At 53.5% G+C, this 27,275-nt stretch overlaps 1 protein-coding gene across 9 annotated transcripts in view; it reads right to left on the bottom strand.

Annotated features, from left to right (window-relative positions):
* Positions 1 to 27,275, bottom strand: part of SCTR (secretin receptor) — an 89,244-nt gene that overhangs the window by 31,744 nt on the left and 30,225 nt on the right. For 6 of the 9 annotated variants that reach the window (XM_070240692.1, XM_070240693.1, XM_070240689.1 and 3 more), the window contains exons 3-4: positions 10,037 to 10,147; positions 2,223 to 2,326 (exon numbers count right to left, since the gene is read on the bottom strand). In XM_070240692.1, the coding sequence (XP_070096793.1) occupies positions 2,223 to 2,326; positions 10,037 to 10,147 (215 nt within the window). The remainder of the gene's footprint in view (positions 1 to 2,222; positions 2,327 to 10,036; positions 10,148 to 27,275) is intronic. The other 3 variants (XM_070240694.1, XM_070240688.1, XM_070240691.1) reach the window with 1 other exon arrangement.

Here is a 27,275-nt window from a genome sequence, read left to right as displayed (position 1 = left end):
GGGATGCCAGCCCTGGGAGGAAGCCACCAGGACAGCAGGAGAGAGACGGAAAGAGCCTGGTCCTTGGTGGCTTTGCAGAGCTGCTTCCTAAGTCCTAGCACCTTTCTCTGCATCCCCAGGTGCGTGAGCCACATTTGCTTACTAAGCCAGTTGGAAATGTCTGTTATTTGCAGCCCAAAGCATCCTTTTGAAACTCCATCCTGCCTCCCATTATAAGAATGTAAGAATGTTCCCTCTTAATTTTATGGATTTTACAAATTTGTTACACACAAGCCCCCTGTCTTCACATAAGTCAGTGACAGAAACGGTAATCTTCAGAAGTGAGAGCCCATGGGGACCCCCTGATCAAGCCTTGTTGGATCCCGTCATCTAATTACACCACTCTGGCCAGATCTGAAGACCTCATGTGTTTTCTCCAACTGGATGACAAGCCCTGGGAGGGAAGAAGCTCCATCTTCCATCTTGGTTCCCCAATCAATCTCCTTCACATAGAGAAAGACGGATTGGCTAGAGAGAGAGGAGTCTTAGAAGAAATTCGGAAGTGGCTGTGGTCTGCCTGCCAACTTCACCCTTTCTCCCTTAATTCTTCTGCTCCCCACTCCATGCTTCTGGAACATCCCACCTCACCCTCCAAGGGACAAGCAAACTTGTTCATTGTACTCCCACTGGGGATTGTAGCTCGTGGAACTGCTAAAGTGCGTCTCCCCGGGAACACACACCTTAATGAGGAGGAGCAGAAGACAGAGGAGGGAGCACTGGCTCTTTTTGGAATGAGACTTGGTTTGACTCCTGCCTCCGTGGCTGCCACTACTGTCTAAGCACACTCCTTATAGCCTCTGAGCCTCAGTTTTCCCGTCTGAAAAATGGAGAAAATAATGAGCTTACAATGAATCCTTCTGAGAACTTAAAGTAATTGTGGCGTAAGCAGCTGGCACGTGGTAGATGTTCGGTACGACAACAAACATTATTGGGCCCTTTGTAGGAGAATTGTGCCGGCACTGGGGGCCTGGAAGTGAATAAGACCCTTTCTGTTTGTCACTGCTGTATCCCCAGGCCTAGACTCCTGCCCAGCCCAGAGAAGGTGTTCAAGCAATGTTTGTTGAGTGAATGAATGCCTTTGAGGAGCTGATGCTTTAGGAGAGAGATGGGTGCCACGGCCCATGATCATGATTCGATATACTACAGTGGGCGGTAGCTGGAGGCCAACACAGAGCACTAAGAGAGCCCTTCCTGAGGGGAGGAGAAGGGAGGTTTTCTGGAGTTGATGACCTGGAATGGTGTCTTTTTTTTTTTTTTTTTTGAGGAAGATTAGCCCTGACCTAACTACTGCCAGTCCTCCTTTTTTGCTGAGGAAGCCTGACCCTGAGCTAACATCCATGCCCATCTCCCTCTACTTTATATGTGGGACGCCTACCACAGCATGGCATGGCAAGTGGTGCCATGTCCTCACCCAGGATCTGAACCTGCGAACCCTGGGCCACTGAGAAGCAGAACAAGCAAATGTAACCACTGCGCCACCGGGCCGGCCCCTGGAGTGGGGTCTTGAAGGATGTGTACCAATCCATCAGGAAAGCGAGGAGGGAAGGGTGCTTTGACACCGAGGGCCTTCAGGGAGGGCCTGGAGAGGCCCATGAAGAAGTTCAACCCATAGCACCCAGCATCCCCTCTCAGACTAGGACCACCCCACGCCGGCTCTCTCCTTCCTGGCCGAGCTCCCGTCTCCTCTGAGAGCGACCATTCATTGAGCACTGACTCCGGCTAGACACCTTCTCAGCACTTCCATGTATTAACTCTTTCGGTTCTCCTGACAGGCCTGTGAGGTCAGAGCTATCATTAGTCCCATTTTCCCGATGAAGAAGCTGAGGCACAGAGAAGTCCTCCCCACCTCCACCCAGGTCACAGGTCTGGGTTCAGACTTGCCAGCCTGGCTCCGAGCATTTAGCCACCACGTTGCTTCTCTTCCGGTTTCATGACTAGATCACTCCAGCCTCATGGTGGCCCATGGCAGATCTCACGGTGCCACGGTCTTCACCGACCATGGTCTCGGGGTTGATAGACCAGGGCAGTGAAGCAGGCCCACTGGACCTCAGGCGACGAGCAGGGGAGGGGAGGGTGAGAGGGCAGGCCCCAGGTCACCTGACCCCTGCCCTGGGCCGGCTCCGCTCTGTCCTCTCCCAGGGACTCACCCCGTCCTCCGGGGAGAGAGGAGTTGACAGGCTTACCCGCTTCTCGTTGGACGAGTCGTTCACGTTGACCCCACAGGCCAGGTCAGCCCTGGGGAAGGTCTCCGACCAGCCGCCCTGTGTGCAGTTTCGAAATATGGAACCTGTGGGGGCCAAGCATTCCGTGTGTGAGCAGTGGGGAGCGGGGACAGACATCCAGCTCTCCTGGACACCCTCAGCCACGCCTTCGGGGCAGCCTGGAGCTGCTTTCTGTCGCTCTGTCCCCGGCCACCTTTCTCAGGCCACAGTCAGCTCCCAAGTGGCCCAGCTGGTCCTTGAAGAACATGTAAGAGTCAGTCAGGAAAGTGGTGGGAAAGGTATGTAGGCAGACGGTCCTAGGAGGGGGCGAAGACCCGGATGAGTGTGCCTGTGCGCGTGTGAGAGAGACAGACCTGCTGGTCCTCGCTCGAGACCTCCATCTACAAACAGGCCGGCCCTCAGCAGATTCCCCCTCCCACCCTCCAAACACTGCTTGTCTCCTCCTGGGGCCCCCACCGGCTTCGCCCACACCCCTACGTCCCACACCCCACACCCGCACACCCCCACATCCCACACCCCCACATCTCACACCTCCATACCCCACACCCACACCCCCACATCTCACACCCTCACATCCCACACACCCACATCTCACACCCCCACATCTCACACCCCCACACCCCTCACCCCCACATCGCACACCCCCACACACCCACACCCCCACATCCCACACCCCCACACCCCCACATCCCACACCCCCACACCCCCACATCTCACACCCTCACATCCCACACACCCACATCTCACACCCCCACATCTCACACCCCCACAACCCACACCCCCACATCTCACACCCCTACACCCCTCACCCCCACATCGCACACCCCCACATCTCACACCCCACATCCCAACATCCCACACCCCCACACCCCACACCCCCACATCTCACACCCTCACATCCCACATGCCCACATCTCACACCCTCACATCCCACACACCCACATCCCACACCCCCACACCCCACACCCCCACATCCCACACCCCCACACCCCACACCCCACACCCCTCACCCCCACATCGCATACCCCCACATCTCACACCCCACACCCCTCACCCCCACATTGCACACCCCCACATCTCACACCCCACACCCCCACATCTCACACCCTCACATCCCACACCCCAACATCCCACACCCCCACACCCCACACCCCCACATCTCACACCCTCACATCCCACACGCCCACATCTCACCCCTACACCCCACACCCCCATACCCCACACCCCCACATCTCACACCCTCACATCCCACACGCCCACATCCCACACGCCCACATCCCACACCCCCACACCCCACACCCCCACACCCCCACACCTCACACCCCCACATCTCACACCCTCACATCCCACACGCCCACATCCCACACCCTCACATCCCACACGCCCACATCCCACACCCTCACATCCCACATGCCCACATCCCACACCTTCACATCCCACACTCCCACATCTCACACCCCCACACCCCCCCACCCCCACATCCCACACCCCCCACACCCCCACATCTCATACTCCACATCCCACACGCCCACATCTCACACCCCACACCCCCACATCTCACACCCCACACCCCAACATCACACACCCACACACCCCCACACCCCACACTCCCACATCTCACACCCTCACATCCCACATGCCCACATCCCACACCCCCACATCCCACACCCCCACACCCCACACGCTCACACCCCACACCCCTACATCCCACACCCCACACCCCCACGTCTCACACCCTCACATCCCACACGTCCACGTCTCACACCCTCACATCCCACACGCCCACATCTCACACCCTCACATCCCACACCCACCCCCACATCCCACACCCCCACACCCACCCCCACATCCCACACCCCCACACCTCACACCCCCACACCTCACACCCCCACACCCCACACCCCCACACCCTACACCCCCACATCCCACACCCCCACATCTCACACCCCCACATCCCACACGCCCACATCTCATACCCCCACACCCCACAACCCCACACCTCACACCCCCACACCCCACACCCCCACACCCCACACCCCCATATCCCACTGTGCCAGGCACCAGGGTTCCATAGACAAGGGACGCTAATTGGCATGCATCAGAGCACTCAATACTCCCAACAGCTCTTTTCAACCAGACTCCAGGCACCTGCAGAACCTCCAGGCCCTGCTCGCAGTCCCAGCTCGCTGCCCTCGGGGCCCCGCCCCATGCAGGGGTCTCTTAGACCCCTGTGCCTCGGCAGCCCACTTCACCCTGGGCCTGTCCACCCCTCGCCCTTCCCTCCCCAGGCTTCAGGCTCGGCTCCAATGTCACTCAGCTCTTCAGGAGGAATTTCCGCTACCCACCCTTCACCCCCACTGGCTGAGAGGCCACTTCTGGCTTTGTGAGGGTTTTCCCAAAGTGGGGGGCTGCTCCCCCTGCCACCTGGGTGCTCACTGCAGAATCATAATAAAACCTTCACACTAGTAGGATACTGTTACTTTTTCAAGGGATTATAGTGTCTCATATGATCAAAGAAGCCACATACAGTGCTTACGAACAGCAGTCCCCAGCGACTTTGATTACACACCCCCAACCAAAAAGTGTTGATCTCACACTCTAATGATTGTGTATGTACTCAGTTAGAAGCTTTTATGCTCTCCTGTAATAATACACGGTGATTACCATGTGCCTGGCATGGCGGTAAGCGTGTGACAGGTCTTAACTTCCTTTAATCCTAACAAGAGTGAGGCAGGTACTGCTACTTCTGTAGGAAAATCTACTGTAACCCTGGAAACACTCCAACTATTTTACAATTGGGGAAACTGAGGCACACGCCGTAGTAAATGGAGGAAATGGGATTTGAATGCCGAGGCTTGGGCCCTTACGCTCAGCCACACGCTATGTACTGATTCCCTCCCTTCGTCGTGCTGGTGCTTTTCCTGCTCCTGAGTCCGGCTGCCATTTAATGGGTGGGTCCCCCAGAGAATCTGGCATGGCTCTCAGGGACCTGTCCGTTCCCACATTGAGCTTTCCTCAGGCTCCTGGTACTATTTGTGCACCAAGGAAGTTCTATTTTATATCCAACTTCACGCCCTGCTCCCCGGCATCTGAAAATTATGGGAGGGGCACCGAGCTAAAGCTTCCGGGCAGTCAGCCCTCACGGGAGGGATGGGATGGAGTTACTAGTCCTTCAGGCATGACAACAAGGCCACTCTGCACTAAGAATCACGAGACAATGCGGTCCTCCCCCGTGGAGCTCACTGCCCGCACCTCCAGCACAGGGCTGCGTCCTGCGCCCCTCACGCAGTAGCCACGGCTCCCACGCCTCCTCTAGCAGAGGTTCCCCCCCCCCCCCCACCCCGTGCCTGCCCAGAGCCTCGCTCATCAAACGTTTGCTGTTGCTGGCTGGCTAGAAAAGCAACGGAGTGGGGATGGGGAGCCGCTCGGAGCTCTTCTACGCGGGGAGAGGGGAGAGCTTGCCCACGAGGAGCCCTCCGCGCAGGAGCTGGAGGCTGGGACAGGAGCTGCCAGCCAAGAAGGAAGCTTGGAAAGCCACCAGGAGTTGTTTCCCTCCTTGGACTGAGTGGCCCAGCTGCATCCTCTCCTCGGGGCTGCCAAGGAGGGCCGCATTCTGGTCCCAGGCTAGCTCTGCAGGTGTTTCAGTGCCGCAGGCAGCTGACCACAGCCCTCCAGCAGGAGCCCCCAATCCTTTCTCTCTACCCTTACCCTGTCCAGGGACCCCCTAACCACCCCAGCTGGGCCCAGCATGCTCCTCTCCAACAGGCCCCAGGGTCTGGGCCACTGGCCCACAGGGTTTAGGGTCAAATATGACCGGCATGTCTACAACAGCTGCTATGCTAAGTGCTTTATGTACAGATTCCAATGTAATCCTCACAGTGCCCAGGGAAAGAGGTGCTGCTGGCCTGTTTTACTTACGAGAAAACCAAAGCCCAGAACTGGCAACAGTGCCCGGCCAGGACGCGTCCCATCACTGTACCACCCTCCTGCCCAGCCCTCTCCCTGTGGTCTGGGGGCGGCTTCCAGCACCCGGAGGCCCGGAGCACAGGTTTAGAGCCAGCCAGATCTGAGTCTGAAACCCAGCACTGCCTCTTGGTCGCCGTGTGACCTTAGGGGCATCACTTCTCTGTGCCAAGTGGGGATGATCCCCACGCTGCAGGACCGAGCAGGAAACATGACAGCACACGGACACGGCCCAGGCTGATGCCAGGCACAGAGCCGATGCCAGTGTCACTCCCTCTGCTGTTGGCCTTTCTAAAATAGACCAGGAGTGGTGGGGCTTGGGGCCTTGGAATTTTGGAGGGGGTGGAAGATTTCTGCAAATAAGTCAAGGGAGCTAGGCCGTCCGACAGGAAAGGATGGTGGTCAAATTTAGGCTGGTCGGATGGGAAGCTGAATTAAGAGCACAAACTCCCTGGAACCCAGAACTGGTTCTCAGCATGTGCCTAGAGGCTGGGCCGCCTCTTTAGGGCCATCTCCTCACTGACCCAGCGGGACGCTGCGTGTGATCCAGGCCAGCTGCCCAGAGCGGCTAACAAGGCAGCACCCCTTGCCCTTGGCTGACAGGGGCCCTTGGCAGAACTGCAGAGGAGACGAGGGTTGAACTCTCTCTGGAGTCCCTTCACCCCCACCCACTTCCCGTGGGTTTACTTCCTAACAGGTGTGGGGTCTTTACCCAGGTTCAGGTCACTATACGCCTCAAGGGCCCCTGACAGGACAGTCAGTATTTTGGCGCATTTACATACGTGCAGTTTGCGGAAGACCCAGGCCAAAGCTTTCACCCAATACTCAAAAGGCGCCAGACCCCTAACCAGGCTAGGGACCACTACTGCTTTAAGGCTCCACTCCCCACGAGGAGGGGAGGGAAAGGAGGCCAAGCCTGGCCCTGCCCAGGAAGTGTGTTTTTGAACGAGAAACTCTGGAAGACCAGAGACCTTTGAAGAATCAAAGGAATGCATCCTTGAGGGAACATTCTAGGCCCCGGCACATGCAAACAGAAATATCTGGGAGCAGAATCTGGCCTGCGGTTTCTCCAGTCACACAGACACCCACCCCGACTGGGTCCTGAAAAAGAATTCATTTATTATTTTCATCTTTCAAAAGGAAGGGTCCAGAACATCAGCTTGTCGTCACTGGGCTGTCCTCCTGGTGGGGGTGGGAGCCCTGGAATCCCGAGGGACACCACCGAGGGGAGCCTCCCTTCCTGAGAGGAGATGAAAGGGTGGGGTCTAATGAGACCCTCAAGGGGATGGATGGAGAGGGAAGGCAGTGGTGGGAGGATGGTTCTTGACTAACTGAGGCTGGACTGGTCCTGAGCCGCGCTTCTGGGCTGGCCAGTGCCCTGGGCCAGGGACTGGGTATGAGCCGAGCGGCCCCCCCTGGGTGAGAGGATCCCTCCATCGGAGGGCCTGTGCACAGCACCCAGCAGGCAGAGCCTCAGTGTAGAAGTGAGGAGGGCGGATCCTGCAGCCTCACAGCGACATCATGTGGCAGCAAGTAGAACTGCAGCAGAGATAGGTGTAGGACCCCAGCTTCCTTCCTTGCACCCCTGGGTGACCCCGGGTGGGTCTTGAGCAATTAAAGGGTTGGGGAGCATCAAGGAGACAGGGGGCTTTTCATTAAAGAGGCAGGCAGAGGTTCAAGAAATTGCCTGGAGAGGGATGTGGCTATGACCCGGGTTCTGCCCAGGCTCTCTGCAGAAAGGTAGGAGGAATGGTGATGGGGAACAGGGAGACAGAGGCAATGTGGCTCCGGGAAGGCTGCGGAGGGAGGGCTGGGAAAGGAGGAGAGCTCCAAGTCCCTCCAACAGGAGAACTCGGCCAGTCAGGGAGGAGCACTGGACGGGGAATAGCAGACCAGGATCTAGTCCTGGCCTTGCACCTGACCAGCATGTTACTCCAGGTCACCCACGTCTGAATTAATCTCCTGTGTCCTGAGCTCCATGGACCCCAGAGACAGACATGAAGTCTCATGCCAGGAGGTAAAGGCTATTGGTGAGTTTGCTGGCATGTGTGTGCATGTAGGGGGATGCTGGGGGAGGAAAGGGAGGACAAGAAGGGAGAAGACGGGGAGAGAAGGGACAAAGGGAGAGATCTAAAATGTATTTCCCAGCACAGCCTCACAGAACCGGTATTATTTATTTTCCCCATTTCACAGGTGAGGAAATCGAGGCTCTGAGACAATGAGTACCTTGGGCCCTGAGGCAGAGACGGGCACCCACTGGACCACACTCCCCGTGTCCCTTGCAGTTAGGAGTCACCATATGACTGAGTGCTGGCAGAGGCAGCGTGGGCAGAAGTGGGATCCGTGTCAGGCCTGTTCCTTCAAACTCTCCCCGTGTGATCCTCGGAGTCTTTTCCTCCACCAGTGGTCTGAAAGCTGTGTGTTGAGCCCACAAGCAGAGAGGGGCTGGGCTATCAGGACCACGGTGTGGAGAAGAGCTTCCTGCGGATCAGGGGCACCTGTTTCGGACTTCAGGCGGGCGGGCCTGGTCAGAAGCTTTGAGTCTCAGCGGGTTCATCTGCATCAGCAGCTGGCGCTACCCCAGCAGTCAGTGGAGGAGTGGGATTCAGACCGGCCTCCCTGGTCCCCTCCAAGGCCTGCGTCATGGGGCATCAGGTGAGCTACAGCAGCGTGGTCCCCGAATCTCTGTGTGCGAGTACGCACACGTGTGTATGTGTGCCACGTGTACTAGAAAATCATGGTGTGAAGGATCTACACTCCTTGCCCACACTGCTTGGTCTTGGTTTCCGTGCTGGTCATCCTTTCCTTACCTGGCTTTGGAAGGCTGCTGGGGTTAGTGTTAAAGCATCTTCTTTGGTTTGTGCTTGTTAAGGGCCTCATCGGGCAGCCATTCCTGCCCCTCATGGATGAAGGGAGAGGGGCAGCAGGGCCAGGCCAGGCTTTAGACTTTAAATGAGGGCAAGGGCCAAAGGTCATGAAGCTACCTTGCCTCCACCCAGGGTCGCCCTCACCATGGGGCCATGGGCCCACCTTGACCATGGCCTAGAGGACAGAGCACCAGTTTGGAAGTCAGAGACATCTGGGTTTGAGTGCCAGTTTCTCCATCTCCTACCTGTGAACCTTAGGCACACTGCTAACCCCTTTTAGTCCCTGTTATTATTACTGGGTCAAGTGGGGAGAAAGGTCTGTGATTTGCAGGGGTTTTGTGAAGACTAATGAGTCCATGTACATAAAGATGCCTGGCACGTAACAGAGCCGCAGCCAGTGTGGTACCCTGTCTGAGATGACCTCCTCCTTCCCTGCCTGAAATTAAGAAAATCCTTATAAACAACTTTCCTCAGGCAGGAGATCCCCCATGGGGCCAGTGCCTTCCAGGGAGGGTGCAGTTTATCAGCAGAGCCTGACAGAATGGGCACAGAGGAAGTAAGTGTTCTGGAAGGCCAGGCTGTGCCAGGGCGGAACCCAGAAACAGGGCTTGGAACAAGGGCCCTGGTTGCTAAGGAGGCAGAAATGTGGAAGAAAGGAGGGGATCCCCTAAATGGGGGTGTGGGGCAGTGAGAAGCAAGCCCAGCCTCCTTTCTCAGTTCCCCAGGACACTGCTTCCTGCACCCTTGCTTGGGACCCTGAAAATTGAACCCACCGCACACTCTCCAAGCAAGGCTTCCAATCCCCAACAAGGACCCGTCTCCCCACCATTCCACTCACTACTTGTCCCCAGAGAAGTTTCCCAGGCGTCATGCCTCCAAGCTGAGGCCCCACCCAGGGAGCCACCCTACAGCTTCTCTGCGAGGACCCTTGGGCTGAGTGGTTACCGTTTCGGCTGGTAAGCATCTGGAGAAATCGTGGGCACTCCATTTCCACAGTCTGTCCCAGCGCAGAGGAGGGCCAGCAGCTCATGTTGTCCCACAGCCCCTCGCAGACTGCTAAGAAGGACAGCAGCATCAGACAGGAACGGAGTGTAGACCAGGGGCCGCCCCCACCACCCTGTCACCATCCCCAACGCCCTCGCCTGCCAGGAATTCCCATGAGGTACTGACTCCTTGAGATCAGGAACCAATGGTGTCTAATGTGCCTTTTCATCCTCAGGGCCTTGGCCCCTGCCATCGACATAGTAAGTGCTCAGTGTTGAAGACATAAAGGCAGGCAGGCAGGCGCACACAGCATCTCACATAAGCCTCAGGATGCAGGTGTGGATTTCTCTAGAGCCAAAGACGGCACATCTTGTGGCTCACCTTGCATTAAATGACTTAGTGGCGGTGGGCTTCTGTCCTGGCTGCACAGTATAACCCTCTGGGGAGCTTTAAAAACATACATAACTGGGCCCTGCACCCAGGGATCCTGATTGAATTGGTCTTGGGTGGGGCCTGATATTGTGTTAAAGCTTTCCAGGCAATTCTAACATGATGGCAGGGCTGAGGGCCCTCATCCCATGATTCTCAAACTTCAGCTTGCGTGAGGATCATTCAGAAGGCTTGCTACAACACAGAGACCCACTGCCAGAGTCTCATAGAGCCTGAGAGTGTGCATCTCAAACAGGGTGAGGCTGGGGCTGTGTGTCTGGGACCACACACAGAGAACCACTGCCCCGGCCAATGGAAGCGGCTACACCAGCGTCGCCACTGCATCTGTAGTAGGAATATTGTTGAGGATGTTGCTTTCCACGTCACGGGGTTCCCTTTATGAGGCCCCTCCCTGCAGGATAACCGGGTCCCAATGCAACGAGGAGCTGAACACATGGAAAACAGCTAGTGCATATCTATCTGTATAGACACTGAATCTTGAAGCTGTTTCAAGATTCTTGACGCTGGATTTGTGGCCTATTTCTGGAAACACTTTGAAATGAATCAAAAAGATTACTGGGTGTCTTCAACGCAAAATGAGGTCCTGCCTAAGCACAGCCTTCTGGTTTGTCTCATTCCGTGGGTCTCTGGCCTTTTATCATCTTTGAGCCATTTTGCAGCTCTACACCGTAGATAACTGATAGCGATGCAAATGATTCTTGTCCAAAGGCATGCAAATAGATTTTGTCCAATCGTATTTCATCTGGACAAAATTGTAATCGGCCCTATTTGTAAATTCATTTTAGCATTCTGCCTTGTATGTAAGGTGCTTTGAATTCTCCTATGAACTAGTGATAATATCTCAATGGTTCTCTCAGTAATTAAATAAAATATTTGGCAGGTATTCATTTTGTATTTGTACAATTTGCTTTTAAAAATTATTGCTTAACATAATCACCCACCAATTCTCTCAAAGTTGATCCCATTGCGGGAAACCCAGGGAAACTGCTCCTTGTGCCAGGCTTCTGGGGACCCATGCCAACTGGGAGGACATCACAAGGGGCAGGTGTGGAGGGGGCCGGAAGTAGAGCTGAGGTGACACCCATGAGGTGAGCAGTCACCCCCACTGAGTCTGGGGAGCACAGCACAGACCGCTCCACCCCAGAGCCCACGGGCCTTCAGAAAGAGCTGGGATTCCTGAGTCCCACTAACCTCAGTTCCAATCCTGCCTCACCACGCACTAGCTGCCCTTGCACATTCCCTCATCTTTTCTGGGGGAAACAGACGCCTTTCTCCTGAGGTTGCCGAGAGGGCGAGGTCAAACCCCAGGTCCAGCTGGCACTCAGAGGTGCTGGGGCAGGGCAGCTCCCTTCCCCACTGCCCCTCAGGCCCTTCCTGTGCTGTCTTGGCCCAGGAGGGTGGGCCAGGCGGCATCCTCTGAATTGCAGGGCAAGTTTTAGCTCCTGGGACTGGGAGATGGGTCTGAAGGGGTCATTGGATTGTCCAGAAGGCAAATTCCCAGCTTTTGTAAAGAGCAAGAGTCTCTTTTCAGGCACGAATACAAGCAGGTTCAAAGCATCAATATCCTCCTTAACACCTGTGTCCCCTTTATAAATGAAGTTCCCTGGTGACCTGTCCCACTTTAGAGGTTCTGGAGTACATCAGAATCACCTGGGAGCACGTGAACCATGCAGATCTCCAGGCCCCAAGAGATTCTAATTCAGTCATTCTGAGAGCAGGAATCTGCATTGTCATTACTCCCTAGTGGTGCCGCTGTACGTGGTCATTAGGTCTCGCTCTCAGACTCTCCACGCTGCACCTCCCTCCTGCCGGCACTGGAGGGCCCCTATTTCTGGGCTCAGACCTACCCTTGGCTCCCAGGAGAAAACCTGAGATGGTGAGATAGGCAGCCTCTCGAGGCCAGGGAAGGTCACTGCGGCCAGCACCTCTGCCTTGGTGCGTGGGTACAGACAGCTCCCCCACCCAGGGCAGAGAGCCCGCGAGAGCAGGAACCTGTCTGACTGCCCACTGCTGAAGGCCTGTGGCGAGATGGGCTGGGCATGGCGTAGGTACTCAACAAACGTGACAAACGAACAAACGAAGGGAGACGACAGAGCCTCTGGCTCCTGTACATTCCCTGCCAGGCATCCCTTGTACACAGGCTTTCACCTCGACACCCACTTGACTTGTAAATTCCACGTTAAGGTCCTGGCCTTCCAGCCCCCGCCTGGCGGCTCCGGTTGCGTGTGGCGGGAGTCGTCCTGTGCTTACACGCACAGCTCACTTAGTCTATAGCAGGGCTCCAGGGCACCTCTTTGACAAATGAAAGAATAAAGCAGTGAGGAGAAGTGAGTTCCTGGAGTCACGCAGCCAGGAAATGGAAGAGGAATGGAGGAGAGAGACCCTGGACACAGAGTGCAGGGTCTGGATGGGGCTCCCACAAGAGAGTGAAAGCATCTGTGGGACCAAGGACCAGGTGTCCGTGTCGTTCGAGGAACATGGGAAATGAGAAATACCCAGGGTATTCTGGAACCTTCACCCCACCTCTCACAGTGAGCCCCGGAAGAGGAGGGACTCGAGCTGCTCTCCATCTTGAGCTCCCCGCAGAGCACTGGGCAGGGTTCCACCACTGTCCAGGCGCTCCTCATCCAGATTCCAGCTGTGGACGCTGCCCACCAGGCCTGAGCAGGGTCTCCCGGAGCTCGCAGGCCCCCAGGTGACTCTGGCCTCCCCAGATGCCGTGGGATGATGCCGTGGTCCTGGGAGGGCCCTTACAGACAGCCCACCGTGCCTCTCCACTCAGAGCTGCTCCCGATCTGGGGTCTGGAGGATGAAGCTGACCCGGGGTCTCTTTCCTCTACAGAAGTCTCGGTGTAGCGGCAGGATGCCTCATTCACGGCACAGCCTCCTCGCCAGCTGGGCCGGCATCCCTTATTTCGGAAGCAGTGGGGGCACTTCCCCACCATGGAAAAACACAGGAGCCTCTTTTCTCACTTTGGGAGAAAGGATTCAGGGCTGCGCTGGCCAGGTCAGCCAGGGCGCTGGCTGATGTCACCAGCTCATGAGGCAGGATGACCCATGTCCGGCTGGCCAGACAGATGGGGAGGATGCCAGGGCGTCTGGCAGTCTTCCTGACCTGGGTCATGTCAGGCTGGGCCAACAGGGACGCTGGCCTGGTGCTGGCAGAAGGCAGGGTGGCAGTCGCTGGTGGTGAGGGGTGAGGGGGAGAGAGGAGCAGGCTCCCCTCACAGTAAGGGGGGTCCCCCTGCATGGGGTTCACTGCACACCCTTCATATCAGTCATGTAGAGAAAGGCTGGGGAAGGGGCCAGCCAGGCCCGTGCTGGACATGCATCAGACACTGTGTGCCCATAAGGGTCAGGTATGGTCAGTGCCCCACGGCAGGGATGAGGAACCAGGCTCCAAGAGGCAAAGTGACGTTTGCAGGGTGACAAGCTGATCCTGGTGGAGCTGAGATCCCACTAGCCTTCCCATTTCTCAGCCCAAGGAAGGGTCCCACCTGGCTGGCTGACCCCTGGTGGCTGCAGGCCTGGATGCTAACTCCACACGACATTGCTCAAGTCCTAAGCACTTGCGACACAGCCACCCGCTCCCAGCCTCGGCTTCACTGTCTGCACTGTTAGCTGGTCCACAGCACACGGCTCAGCTACAAGCATCTGGTCCTGACCCCAGCCTTCCCGGACCTCTTGCAGGGAGGGACACAGCACAGGACTCGGGTGGCTGTGGGATCCTGGTAGTTTTAGATCCAGAGCAGCAAAGCTCGCTGCCTGAGTTGGGGGTGAGGGGACTCCAAGGAACTAAGGGATCAAGGAGCTTTGTAAACAGGGCTACAGTTCCTGAGCCACTAGGGAGGCTCCCCGCCTCTGGAAAGGCGGGGCTGAGAGCAACACAAATTAGCTGCTGTGGGCGCATGCAGGGCCAGGGCACGGCGAGGGGCATGCCTCCTACCCTTCTGCCATCTCTGATCGTCCCCTGCCACCACTGACTGCTTGGCTGGGGAGGATGAGGTGGAAGGCTGGGTAAACAAGAAAAGACAACATCAGATCACAAATACCACCTGGGGGCACAGGGGGTGCCAAATACCCATGGCCCAAGAGGATAGCATGGGACACTGGGTTGAGGAGGTGGTGTGGTGGAGATAGACGGAGCTTTGGACCCAGATCTACCTTGGGCATGCCACTTACCTCCATGAGCCTCAGTTTCCTCATCTATAAAATGGGCGTAGTAACATCCCTCAGGTTTTTTGTGAGAATTAAATGATTTGTGTGTGCAGTGGAATATTTTCTGATCCATTAACCTTTGTTCTTTTTTTTCTTCTGGTATTTTTTTCCCTTTCTCTGTCCTTCCTCCTAAGATTACTGGTTCATGGTTTCAGAGGAGGCCAGGAAAACTTATCTTCCAGGTTTGGGTTTCCAAAGGCCCCTGGGGGGATGAAGAATAATTCTGGAGCAAACAAAATGCTTGGGAGAAAACAGAAAGGGAGCAAGACTTCCCTCAGACTGGGGAGACAGGAGGGGGAGTGATGAGCAGGATACAGGAGGTTCCAGAAAGAGGCACGAGGACCTGCCTCCCAGCCAGCCCGGATGGTGGGACAGCCCAGAGGAGAAAGGGTAGGGGGATGCGTCTAGATGGGCAGGACCACAGACAGCCTTGCAGAGCCCATGCCTCCTGGTGAAGCACAGAAGGGGCCATGGGGCCCGAGTCAGGCATCTCTCAGCCACCACTCTGTGGAACAAAGCTCAAGACCAGATGGGCTCCCCTGGGACACCATGGTGCTATGTGAATCTCTGAACCCCTGGGCAAGTTGCAGGGAAGATCCAGAAACTACCAAGGCTTAGGTTTCTGCCATCCTAGGAGAATGGAGTTACAGTTATTGAAAATGGAGAAAGTTCTATTTTTCCCTCTGGAGTTCGTGGACAAATAGTGGTCTCCTTTACACTTGTGAAGCCCCAGAGAGACAGTCTGTAACATCAGCTCCGTCTGCCCTGTCCAGCCGCCACATTACACACCCCCCCCCCCACCACTCGTGGAGAACTGGCCCCAGAGGCAGATCTGGTGGTGGGGAGGGGGCCGGAATAGGGGAAAGGTGATCTGCGAGGCAGGACAGCACCTTGGGGATCTCTTAGATCCACGCCCTCAGCCCAGAGCTTGGTGTACAGCCTGCTAACCGCAAGTCTGCCCAGCGTTCACCCAGAGCAGAGCAGCCATCCCCCAGTCCTTGATTTATTTATAAATGAGCTCAGATGGCCTGATGATAACCTGAGACTATTTCGGGAGCAATGTGTCAGGCTGCAGTGACATGGGTGCAGGATCAAGCCAGGCCCCCGGGGCCATGCTGGACTGCGCAGTGGGTCCTCTGTCCCTCTACGCCCCCTGCTAATGCGGATTACCAGGGAATCCAAGCGCCTCGTATCTTGCCCTGACCTGTCCTCTTCTAGCCTCTGCTTTGGCTAGTGTTAACTCTTTCCTCCTGCCTGGGCTGCCATATCCATCCCCAGACGCCTCCATGAACCAGCTCACCTCCACTCACCCTTCCTCCTCTCCAAGTCCCACAGTAGCTCAGCAGGAGTTCCTGCACAGTAGCCGGCTTCCTGGCTTCATCACACCTCCCTCTGCCTTTCTCAGCTCACCCCGGCCCCATTCCTAGGCCATCCAAGGGGCAGCCTGGAGAGTTTCCTTGGTTTTGCTAATGACCTGACCTATAGCATTTAGGTCAAGGAAGTGATGATAGTGATGGCTGGACCATACACAGAGGTGATCAGGCTCAGGTTAAGGAACTGAAGTCCCAGGGTGGCAAAGTGTTTGAAAACAGCACAGGAGGAACGGCTGAAGAGTCTGGGCATGTTTCTCTTTGAACCAAGAAGCACAACCATTCCATGGGATGACTGTCTTGGGAATAGTGAGTTCCCCATCCCTGAAAGTATTCAAGCAGAGAGGGCCACGGATTTAGGAGGCTGGGAAATGCTCCAGGCGTTGAATGGAGGCTGCACTAGGTGAGATGAAGGACCCTTTGAACCTGAGGCTGAGCGCCGCTTCCCTGGAGCAGGCTGGCTCATCCCCCTCCAGGAGGCCGCTTGAGGTGAGCGCTGAGCACTGTGCGCCGAGCCCTCTCCTTCCAGGGACTGTGCCCCGCCCTGCAGAATCCTCCTCACCCTCCCCACGAACTCTTCCTCACCTGGCCTAACGCGCTTCCTTTCATGCCCCCTCACAGTAATTAGAGATTAATTGGCATTGACAGTCTCTCTTTTTTCTAATGCAAATCCTTTCTTGAGAGGGTTAGAAATTAGTCAGTCACAGCTCAGTCTGGATTGCAAACTAGAAAATGCTCAGGGTTCAGAGTCAAAAGATTTGGCCTGAGTCATTTTTCAGCTCTGGGTGATCCTGGGCCTCTCAGAGCCTCAATTTCCTCATCTGTGAACTGGGGATAATAGTGGTACTTACTGCACAGTTTAAGAACTAAGAAAAAAAAGTCTCAAATGTTATACAAAGATAAGTTCCTTGTTTCTGAAAAATGAGCCCAGATCAGTTGTGCTGAGGAAAGGATGGGAGAAGTGAGCTGTGGGCAGGTTTGGGGGGGTGGTCCGGGGCGGGGGGTGGGGGGGGAGGTGTTTGGTTACCGAGGACCATCAGGACCCAGAAGGGACCAGAAGGGGAGCTGGGAATGCCTATTAGAGAAAACTGCGTTCGGCGCCAGCACATACATGTATGAAATATTGAGGCACGTGACAACACGGAGGACCCTTGGAAACATTGTGCTCGGTGGAAGAAGGCAGACACGAGAGGTCACATCTTGTATGATTCTACTTACAGGAAAAGTCCAGAGTTGGTAAATCCATAGAAACGAAAGGAAATTAGTGGATCCAGGGCAGGGTCGAGACGGGAGGATAAGAGTGATTACTTGGTGGGTGCAGGGTTTTATTTTGGGGTGATGAAAATGTTCTGGAACTAGATAGAGGTGGTGGTTGCATAGCGTGGAGGATGGAGCAAACACCACTGAATTGTTCACTCTAAAATTGTTAATATCATGTGAAATACATCTCAATTAAAAAAAAGCCCCCCCCCCCAATAAAAGGAAGCCAGCCCGTTCCCTCCTGCCCACCTTCTTCAGGAGGGGGCTACGAGCCAGCAGAGACAAGGAGAAAAAGGGCAAGGCATGTACCCATTTTGAAGGCAAGGACACTAAGGACAAGAGAGGCTCGGCGTCTCGCTCAAGATCACATAGCCCCTAAGTGACAGAGCAGCGCACAGGCCAGGTCTGCGTGGCTGCCAAGCCCACACCTTTCCTGCACCACGCCATTCTCTCTGGAACATTCTTCCCTAGGGAGAGCCAGCGCACTTCCACCAGCCAGCTCTGAGGAGGCATCAGCTTCTGTCAACGGAGCAATAAATAGCCTGGGAGAGCAGGCCCCGCAGCTATTAGGGTGACCCTCAAGTGCTCCCACAGACAGCTGGGAAGGCCTTGGCCGCCCAACCCGAATAGCTGAAGAGTTAATTTTTCATTTATGAGAAGTGTGCTGGGCTTGGTGACAGCTCTGTGAGTGGCGTTTCCTGTGACTTGTCGGGTGTTCAAACATTAACCACCCCCCCAGGGAGGACTCGGCAGCTTAACCATTAACCCCTCACCCCCAGCGGAGTCCCGCTGGCCCCTCTCCGCCTGGGGTGTCAGGACAGATCCATGTTGGGGACAGAGGGCCTGTGGGCCGGTGGGCCTTGGTGGCCTGGGGAATTCAGGAGTCACGCTCCTCAGGGGAGCTGCGGTGACCAGCAGGGCCTGGGCCTGAGTCCCGGGGCTGGGCCCGCATCCAGGTGGCCTCAGCCTCAGCCTGATTCTGACGGGGACACGACAGGCTGAGCCCACCGGCTACAGCTCTACCCCTCTGCCATTTCTGCTCCCTTTTCAGTCTTTGAGGGAACCGTCCCCCACAGCCACCACATCCATTCGAAACTCTGCCATGAATCTTTTGGCTGGTCTTTCTCAACCTCTCAGAAGAGCGAGCCTGAGGATTTTTCCAGCAGGCGAGGTCCTGGGACATCTTCTGCCTTAGGGGCTTTTAAACCAGATTTTCAAAGCAACGGACCCCTTTTCCTAAATGAAAAATGCAGAAGGCCAATATGCAAAGAAACCCAAGTGGCCTGAGCCATTGGTGGCAGGGGCAGGGCCAGCCTGGCCACCCTTTCACCCACCTGCCTGGTCGTCTTGGGTTCTGCCGCCAGGGCCTTGCCAAACACAAAATATTTGCCAAACATTTGCAAATACTGCAAACCCAGTGCAGCCCTTTTCTCACTGGAAGAGAGTGTGGTCCCGAAGAGGGGGGTGTGACCTGGCCTTACCGGGTCTCCTCTCTCTCCCTCAGGGAGCAGGAGGCAGAACCGGGGCAGGAGTCCCTAAAGAGCTTCCCCAGCCCTGGAGGCACAATTAGGACCACATGGGGGCCTCAGGGAAAGATGACCAGACCTGTTCCAGATCAGTCCACCATGGACCCGGGTACCAGCCTCCTCGACTACTGCAATGTGAGGTCGGCCTGGACAGGGTGACTGGGCAGGGTCCAGGGTGAGGAGCCCCGGGGCCGGGGCTGAGCCTGCGGTGGGCAGAGGGCCCAAGGGGCGCCCGCCCAGCCACTGCAGAGGCCAGCCCTGCGGCGCCACGGGGCGGGGGCAGAGGCCCCGGGAGAGGCTCCCCGCCACGCTGAGATCCCCGCCCTCACGGGCTCCCAACAATGTCATGAGGTCGTAAGGTTATCATCCCCATCCTAAAGTGGGCGTGAGCAGCGAAGTCCCTCGCCCAGGACCGCAGAGAGGCAGCAGGGGCGCTGAGACGGGCCCCGGCGCCCCTGCCCGGCAGCCCGGCCTCAGCGCGCGCTCAGCCCCGGATCCGGTGGGGAGCGGCCTGGCGGCGCAGCGCCCTCTACTGTCCTCCCGGCAGCAAATCTAGCCCGCACCGCGCGAGCCCCGCAGGAAAGTCGGGACCCCAGACGCTGAGCGGGAGGCCGCAGCCAACGGGGTCCCCGAAGGCCTGCGCGGGCCAGGCTAAACCTCTCCCTGCTCCTGTGGGAGGACACAGGAGGGCGAGGAGCTCGCCTCGCGGCGCCCAGGTCAGAACAGCCCTCCCTGGGGACATGGGCTACACCTCATCTAGTTTGCGACAAGTTGGGCAAGCTGGGAGCCACCCACGTCCTCTGTGGGGACCTCCGCTACCTCAAAGGCTCTGCCTCACCTCCACTCTCTCCTTGGGGCCAGCTGTCTTGTTTTCTCCTCTCTCCCTGCTCTCGGTCAAGTATCTGCACTCACTCATTCACTTAGGAAGTCATTCAACAAACACATACACCGAGTACTCAGTGGGTGCAGACCCTGTGTCACGCACTGAGGAGAAGAGGAAAGTGTCACAGTCCCTGCTTATGCTGAGGCGAGGACAGTCCAGCAAACACGGCTCAACGATGCTGAGCAGAAATGTGAGAAGGGGAGAAATGGAGGGCACTGCAGGGGTCAGGGTGGCCAGCACAACCAGCAGAGCCATGGGCTTTCAGGAAATCATTCCTGGAGGAGTCTAAAAAGGAGACTGGTTGGCAGAGTGAAGAAGAGGGAATAGTGTTGTAGCAGAGGGATCAGCATGTGCAAAGGTTCAGAGCAGGAGAGAAACGGACACAGTCAGGAAATTGTAAACAATTTGGTTGAGCCAAGTGGAAATATTTAGGGTAGAGGCATGGACAATGGCCAAGACAGGTGCTGGAATTCACCCCGGAACCAATGGAGAGCAATGGGACATTTTAAACACATCAGATGCTAATATTTAAAATAACTGTCTCTTCCTTCTCAGTGTGAACTGAAGTTTGCCCTCATCTCTCCAAGAGGCTGGGTGTTCTAGACCTTGTCTCTCAGGGCTAAATGAAAGCCCCACGCCCTGTCACTGGAATTTTAGGCATTCAGCTTGGGCACAGGCAGGCAGAGGGCAGCTATTAACTCTGCAGCACCCGAGGCTGGCCTTGTCGGTGCCTCACTCTCTGCTGTTCCAGACACAGTTTCTGGGGTAGAAGGAGGGCTCAGGAAATCAGGAGGCTCAGGCTCCATGGTGCCTACAGGGAACGCAAGACCACGGTCTGGCTCCCCACAAGCAGGTTTCATAGCCAGCAGAGGGAAAGGAAGGGCTCGAACTATGCGAGACAGTCATCCTGTCCCCGTCCCCCACGCAGGGGATGGTGAACTGGCAACAGCACATTGCATCGTCTAAACTGCTTGGCCTCTGCCACCGCTGACACCCTGATTTTCCTCCCGCCTCTGGCTGTTCCTGATGAGGAGTGCTGGGCATCTCCAGGCCCGCTCCTGGGCATCTCCTCTTCCTCTCCCACCGCATCCCCTAGAGCATCCTCAGCCTCACTGCCACCTGTCCAGAAGTTTATCCCTAGCCCTGGCCCCTCCTCTGCATTCTCAGGTCTACACGGCTAAAACTCAACTCGTGATCTTTGTCTCTTCTCCCCCAAATACCTGGTCTTCCTTCACTTCTTCCTCCAGTCACTCAGGTCGAACACTTGGGGGTCATCCTGGACATGCACTCTCCCACTTGGCCCCTGAGCCAATTCATCCCCTTGTCCTGTGAGTGTTGCCGCCTAAATAGCCTTTCCAAGTGTCCACCCCTCCACCTGAGGCCCCTCTGGAGCAGACCTTGCCGTGTCTCCTTGGTTTTCGTCTTTTCTGCACACGCCAAACTCACTCTCAAACACTGGCCCCTGAATTCTTTGTCTGGGCCTTTCTCCAGCCATCGGAGCCCACTGTGCCCCCAAGCACAGCAGGCTGGAAGTGCTAGGGAATCAATGCTCCCTCCCCAGAAGCAGCCCCAGGCTCTGACTGATGGAGACAAATACTCCAGCTCCTTGGCCACTTTGAGGTGCTTGTTCTCTTGGGCTCCTGAAGTTCCCCAGGGGGACAAAGCTCCCATTGCCCACAGCAATAGCCTGTTTACTGGCTTCTTCCCTTCTCTGATTAGCTTCCCAAATGCATACTAATCTTTCCTGGAATCACCTGCAAATAAACTACTTGCATTTGAATCCTCCTCCCAGGGCCTGCTTCTGGGGAACCCAAATGAGGACACCCTCTCTAGTCCCAATGACCATTATCTCTTGCCCAAACCGCCAGCCTCCCAACAGGCCTCTCTGAACTTACTCTTCTTCTGCAATCCGCCTTCCACACTGTGGCAAAGATGATCTTTTCATAATGCAGATGATCCCATTAGTCCCCTCGTAAGACTCTCCAGGGCTTCGCACACCCCCTCAGGATGAGGAGGAAAATCCTCCGTGTGGCCTCTGAGGTCCTCGGGCCTGTGACCCCGCTGCCTCAAGAGCACGTCCTGCAGCAGGCTCCCTCTCGACTGGACTCTAAGCTGTGTTCTGGCCACAGTGGCCTTCCTCAAATGCACCGGGGCCCCCTCCTGCCACAGGGGTGCCCCACTGTTCTCTCTGGAAACGCTCTTTCTCCTTCTCTTTGCCTAATAACCGTTATGCATCCTCACATCCCGGCTGAAACATCACTTCTTCAGGACAGCCTTCCCGGAGTTGAGGACTGGTCAAGAGCCCTCACTGCCTGCTTACACAGAGCCACATACTGCACTCTACTTAGCTCATTGCCGTCTTACATCAACTCGTGAGTATTTCATCAACGTCTCTCTCCACAAACAGTTTTAATGGCTGTGGCAGAGACTGTCTATTGCCCGTTCCCCTCTTCTTTCTCATTAACAGAACATGATTTTGTTCAAGGTGGCCACGTGCACAGCTAAAAATCTCCATCTCCAGCCTCAGTTGTAGCCGGGGGGTTGGGAGGGCCATGGAGTTCAGTTCTGGCCAGTGAAGTGTGAGCAGAAGTCACCTGGAGAGATTTAGGAAAGTTTGGCTTCCCGATACTTCTCACCCTTCCTTCTTGTGGCTTTCTTCTTCTTCCTGTCAGAAGCACAGGTACTGTCCTCTCCTCCCGGGAGGGGCAGCAGCCTTCTTACCACCATGAGGCAGACACCACACAGGAAGCAGAAAGAAGGAACATGGAATCTGACGACATCCTGGAACTTTGCACCAGTCCTGGACTTTTTGTAACGTGCAAACCGACTCCTATCGGACGAAGCTGGAGTACCAAGCTTCTGCCGCGTGCAGCAAAGTACATGCCTAAGTGATAAGAGAGGGCTCCACGTTCCTTATCTTCCCACCATCATATCCCTTATTCTCACCATTCTCACCTCGTAACAGTAAGTACTAAATAGTTTTTGAACGAGTGTTTTCAATATCACACCAGCTCCATAAAATAAATGTGGAAACTGAGGCCCCGAGACATTAAAAACTTGTTCAAGATCACACAGTCTGTCTAATTCACAAGCCTGGGCCTCTCCCCTCTTCTCCCTTTTTCTTTCTTTCTTTTTAAAAACTGAGGTAAAATTCACATGAAAGGGGGTGAGGCTGCCTCGCAGTTTCAGCTCACAAGGTATTCTGTCACCACTGCCACTACTGGTCAGACGGTTGTCTTCACGGAGCTGCCGAAGCAGGACAGGCAGGAGAGGGCCTCGGCAGAGGCAGGTGAGAGGAGGGAAGAAGCCGGCAGGCATAGCAGCTCTGGCGGAGGCTGAGCTCCTGGGAGTGTCGGCGCAGCCCCGTGGGTGGCGTGGGAGAGGAGTCACCGGCCTGGCCATGGTAGACAATGAGAAACTGGACAACCAACAGCTCGAGAATTTCAAGAATAAGAGCCATGCTTTAGAGAGAAAAGAGTATTGCAAAAGGATGTGCATGGCCGGTACACCCGCAAGCTGTATAACCTAGGTGAAACGGAGAAATTCCTGGAAACACCCACCTACCAAGATGGAAATATGAACTAACAGAAAATCCGATCAGACCTCTGACTAGCAGGGAAATTGAATTGGTAATTAAAAAATCTCCCAACAAAGAAAAACCCAGGACCAGATGGCTTCACTGATGAATTCTACCAACATTTACAGAAGAATTAACCCCAATCCTCCTCAAATTCTTCCGAAAACCTGAAGGAGGGAAGACTTCCAAAATCATTCTATGAGGCCAGCATTATCCTGACAGCAAAGCCAGACAAAGACACTACAAGAAAAGGAAATTATAGACAATATCCCTGATGAATAGTGAAGCAAAAATCCTCAAAAAAATACTAGCAAATGGAATTGAACAGCACATTAAAAGGATTATACACCATGACCAAGTGGGATTTACTCCTGCAGTGCAAGGATAGATTAACACACAGAAATTTCAGCATACGAAAATTGATCAAGGTAATACCCCACATTAAAGAATGAAGGACAAAACCCATATGATCATCTCAATTGATGCATAAAAACATTAGACAAGATTCAATACCCATTCATGATAAAAACATTCAACAAACTAAGAATAGAAGGAAACTATCTCAACATAATAAAGGCTATATATGAAAAGCCCTCAGCAAACATCATACTCAATGGTGAAAGACTGAACAGTTTTCTTGTAAGATCAGGAACAGGACAAGGAAGCCCACATTCATCACTTGTATTCAGCATAGTATTGGAAGTCCTAGCCATAGCAATCAGGCAAGAAAAGGAAATAAAAGGCGTTCAAATTGGAAGGGAAGAAGTAAAAGTTTCTCTGTTCACAGACAACATGATCTTAAATGTAGAAAACCCTAAAGATTCCACTAACAAATGGACTCAGCAAAGTTGCAGGATAGATACAAAGTCAGCACATAAAATTAGCTGCACTCCAATGCACTAGTGAGGAACAACCTGAAAAGGAAATTAAGAGACAAACCCACTTATAACGGCACAGAAAAGAATAAAATACTTAGGTATAAACCTCACCAACAAGGAGAGACACTTGCGTGCTGAAGACTACAAGCTGTTGCTGAAAGTAATTAAAGAAGACGCAAATACATGGAAAGGCACCCTGTGTTCATGGATTGGAGGACGCAATATTGTTATAATGTCAATGCTCCCCAGAGCAATCTACAGATTTATTTGCAATCTCTATCAAAATCCCAATGGCATTATTTGCAGAAATAGAAAACTTCATCCTAAAATTCATGTAGAATCTCAAGGGACCTAGAATAGCCAAAATAATCTCAACAAAGAATAAAATTGGGGTCTCAAGCTTCCTGATTTCAAAACTTATTACAAAGCTACAGTAATCAAAACAGTGTGATACTGGCATAAGGATAGATATATAGACCAATGGAATAGAATAAAGAGCCCACAAATAAACCCTCACCTATATGGTCAGATGATTTTTGACAAGGGTGCCCAGACTGTTCAATGGGAAAAAGATCGTTTTTCAGCAAATGATGTTGGGAAAATTGGATATTCGCATGCAAAAGAATGAAGTTGGACTCTCACCTTCTACCATATCTAACAATTAACTCAAAAGGGACCAAAGACCTAAACATAAAAGTTAAAACGATAAAATTCTCAAAGGAAAACATAAGGGGAAAGCTTCAGGAGATTGGATTTGGCAATGATTTCTTGATTCTGACACCAAAAGCACAGACAACAAAAGTGAAAATAGATACACTGGACTACATCAGATTTAAAAACTTCTGTGCATCAGAGGACACCATCAACAGAGTAAAACGGCAATCTACAGAATGGGAGAAATTATTTGCAAATCATATATCTGACAAGGACTTAACATCCAGAACAATAAAGAGCTCCTAAAACTCAACAACAAACAACCCTATTTAAAGAACTCCGACAACTCAAAAACAAACAACTCTATTTAAAAATGGGCAAAGGACTTGAATAGACATTTCTTCAAAGAAGATATACAAATGGCCAACAAACACGTGAAAAAAATGCTCCACATCACCAGTCATTAAGGAAATGCAGATCAAAACCACAAGGAGATATCACCTTACACCCTTTAAGATGGCTACTATCAAAAAACAAAGGAAGAAAGAAACAGAAAATAACAAGTGTTGGTGGAGATGTGGAGAAATCGGAGCCCTTGTGAGAATGTAAAATGGTGCAGCCACTGTGGAAAACAGTATGGTGGTTCCTCAAAAAACTAAAAATACAATTACCATATGATCCAGCAACTCTACTTCTGGGCATACACCCAAAGGAATTGAAAGCAGGGTCTCAAAGAGTGATTTGTACACCCATGTTCACAATAGAATACCAATATTCACAATAGCCAAGAGGTGGAAGCAACCCATCCACGGATGAATAGATAAAGAAAATGTAGTGTATACCCGCAATTCAGTGTTATGAAGGGAAATCTTGCCATGTGTTACAGCATGGATGAATGGATACACAAAGCGTAGTAGAATATTATTCAGCCCTAAAGAGGAAATTCTGATGCATGCGAAATGGACGAACATTGAGGATGTTAGGCTAAGCGAAATAAGCCAACCACAGAAAGACAAATACTGTATGGCTCCACTTACATGAGGTACCTAGAACAGTCAAATTCATAAAAACAGAAAGGAGAATGGAGATTTCCGGGGGGGAGGGGCAGGGGAACAAGGGGGTTGTTGTTAATGGGTACAGAGTTTCAGCTTGGCAAGATGAAAAAAGTTCTGGAGACTGGACGCACAGCCATGTGAATATACTTAACACCACGTACTGTACATTTGGAAATGGTTAAGACGGGAAATTTTATGTGTATTTTACCACAATTAAAAAGAAAACAAAATGAAGCGCTGACAACACCACACGCTGGCGAGGATGTGGAGCCACAGGAGCTCTCTTTCGCTGCTGGTGGGGACCAAAGTGGCGCACCCACTCTGGAAGACAGTGTGGTGGTTTCCTATAAAACTCAACATGCTCTTACCATACGGGCCGGTAACTGTGCTCTTTGGTATTTATCCAAATTAGTTGAAACCTTATGTCCACATGAAGCAGCTTTATTTACAATTGCCAAAACTTGCAAGCAACCGAGATGTCCTTCAGAAAGTGAATGGATAAATAAACTGCGGTACATCAGACAATGGAGTATCATTCAGCACATGCAGAAGAAATGAGCTGTTGAGCCATGAAAAGACATGGAGGAAACTGTAAATGTCTATTTCTAGGTGCTTTCCCCTTGTTTTCCTCTGTGCTCCACCTGTTCCTCAGGGCAGAGAAGTACTCTGTATGATAATATAATGGTGGGTACATGTCATTATGCATTGGTCAAAACCCACAGGATGTATACATCAAAAGTGACCCTAAAGTAAACTATGGGCTTTGGGTGATGATGTGTCACTGCAGATTCATCAGTTGTAAAAAATGTCCCACTCTGGAGGGGGATGTTGATCGTGGGGGAGGCTGTGTCTTTGTGGAGGAGCAGGGAGTGTATGGGAACTCTGTACTTTTTACTCAATTTTACAGTGAGTTTTTCTAAAAAGTAAAGTCTATTTAGAAAATTCATATAACACAAAATTAACCATTAGTCATTTTAAAGTGTGCAATTCAGTGGCATTTGGTACACTCACAGTATTGTGCAGCCATCACCTCTATCTAGTGCTAAGACATTTTCACCACTACCAAGAGGAAACCCCTGTGCAGTCACTCCCCATTCCCCTACCACTCAGCCCCGAGAACTACTAGTCTAATTTCAGTCTGTGTATTTGCTGGACATTTCGTATAGATGGAATCATGCAATACATGGCCTTTTGTAACTGGCTTCTTTCACTTAATATGTTTTCAAGATTCATCCATGTTGTAGCATGTATCAGTACTCCATTCCCTTTTAAGACTGAATAATGGTCCATTGTATGTACATAGTACCACATTTTGATTATCCATTCATC

Source organism: Equus caballus, chromosome 18, assembly GCF_041296265.1.
Source record: "Equus caballus isolate H_3958 breed thoroughbred chromosome 18, TB-T2T, whole genome shotgun sequence".
NCBI classification, from domain to species: Eukaryota; Metazoa; Chordata; class Mammalia; order Perissodactyla; family Equidae; genus Equus; species Equus caballus.
This window is presented reverse-complemented; position numbering and strand designations above follow the sequence as displayed.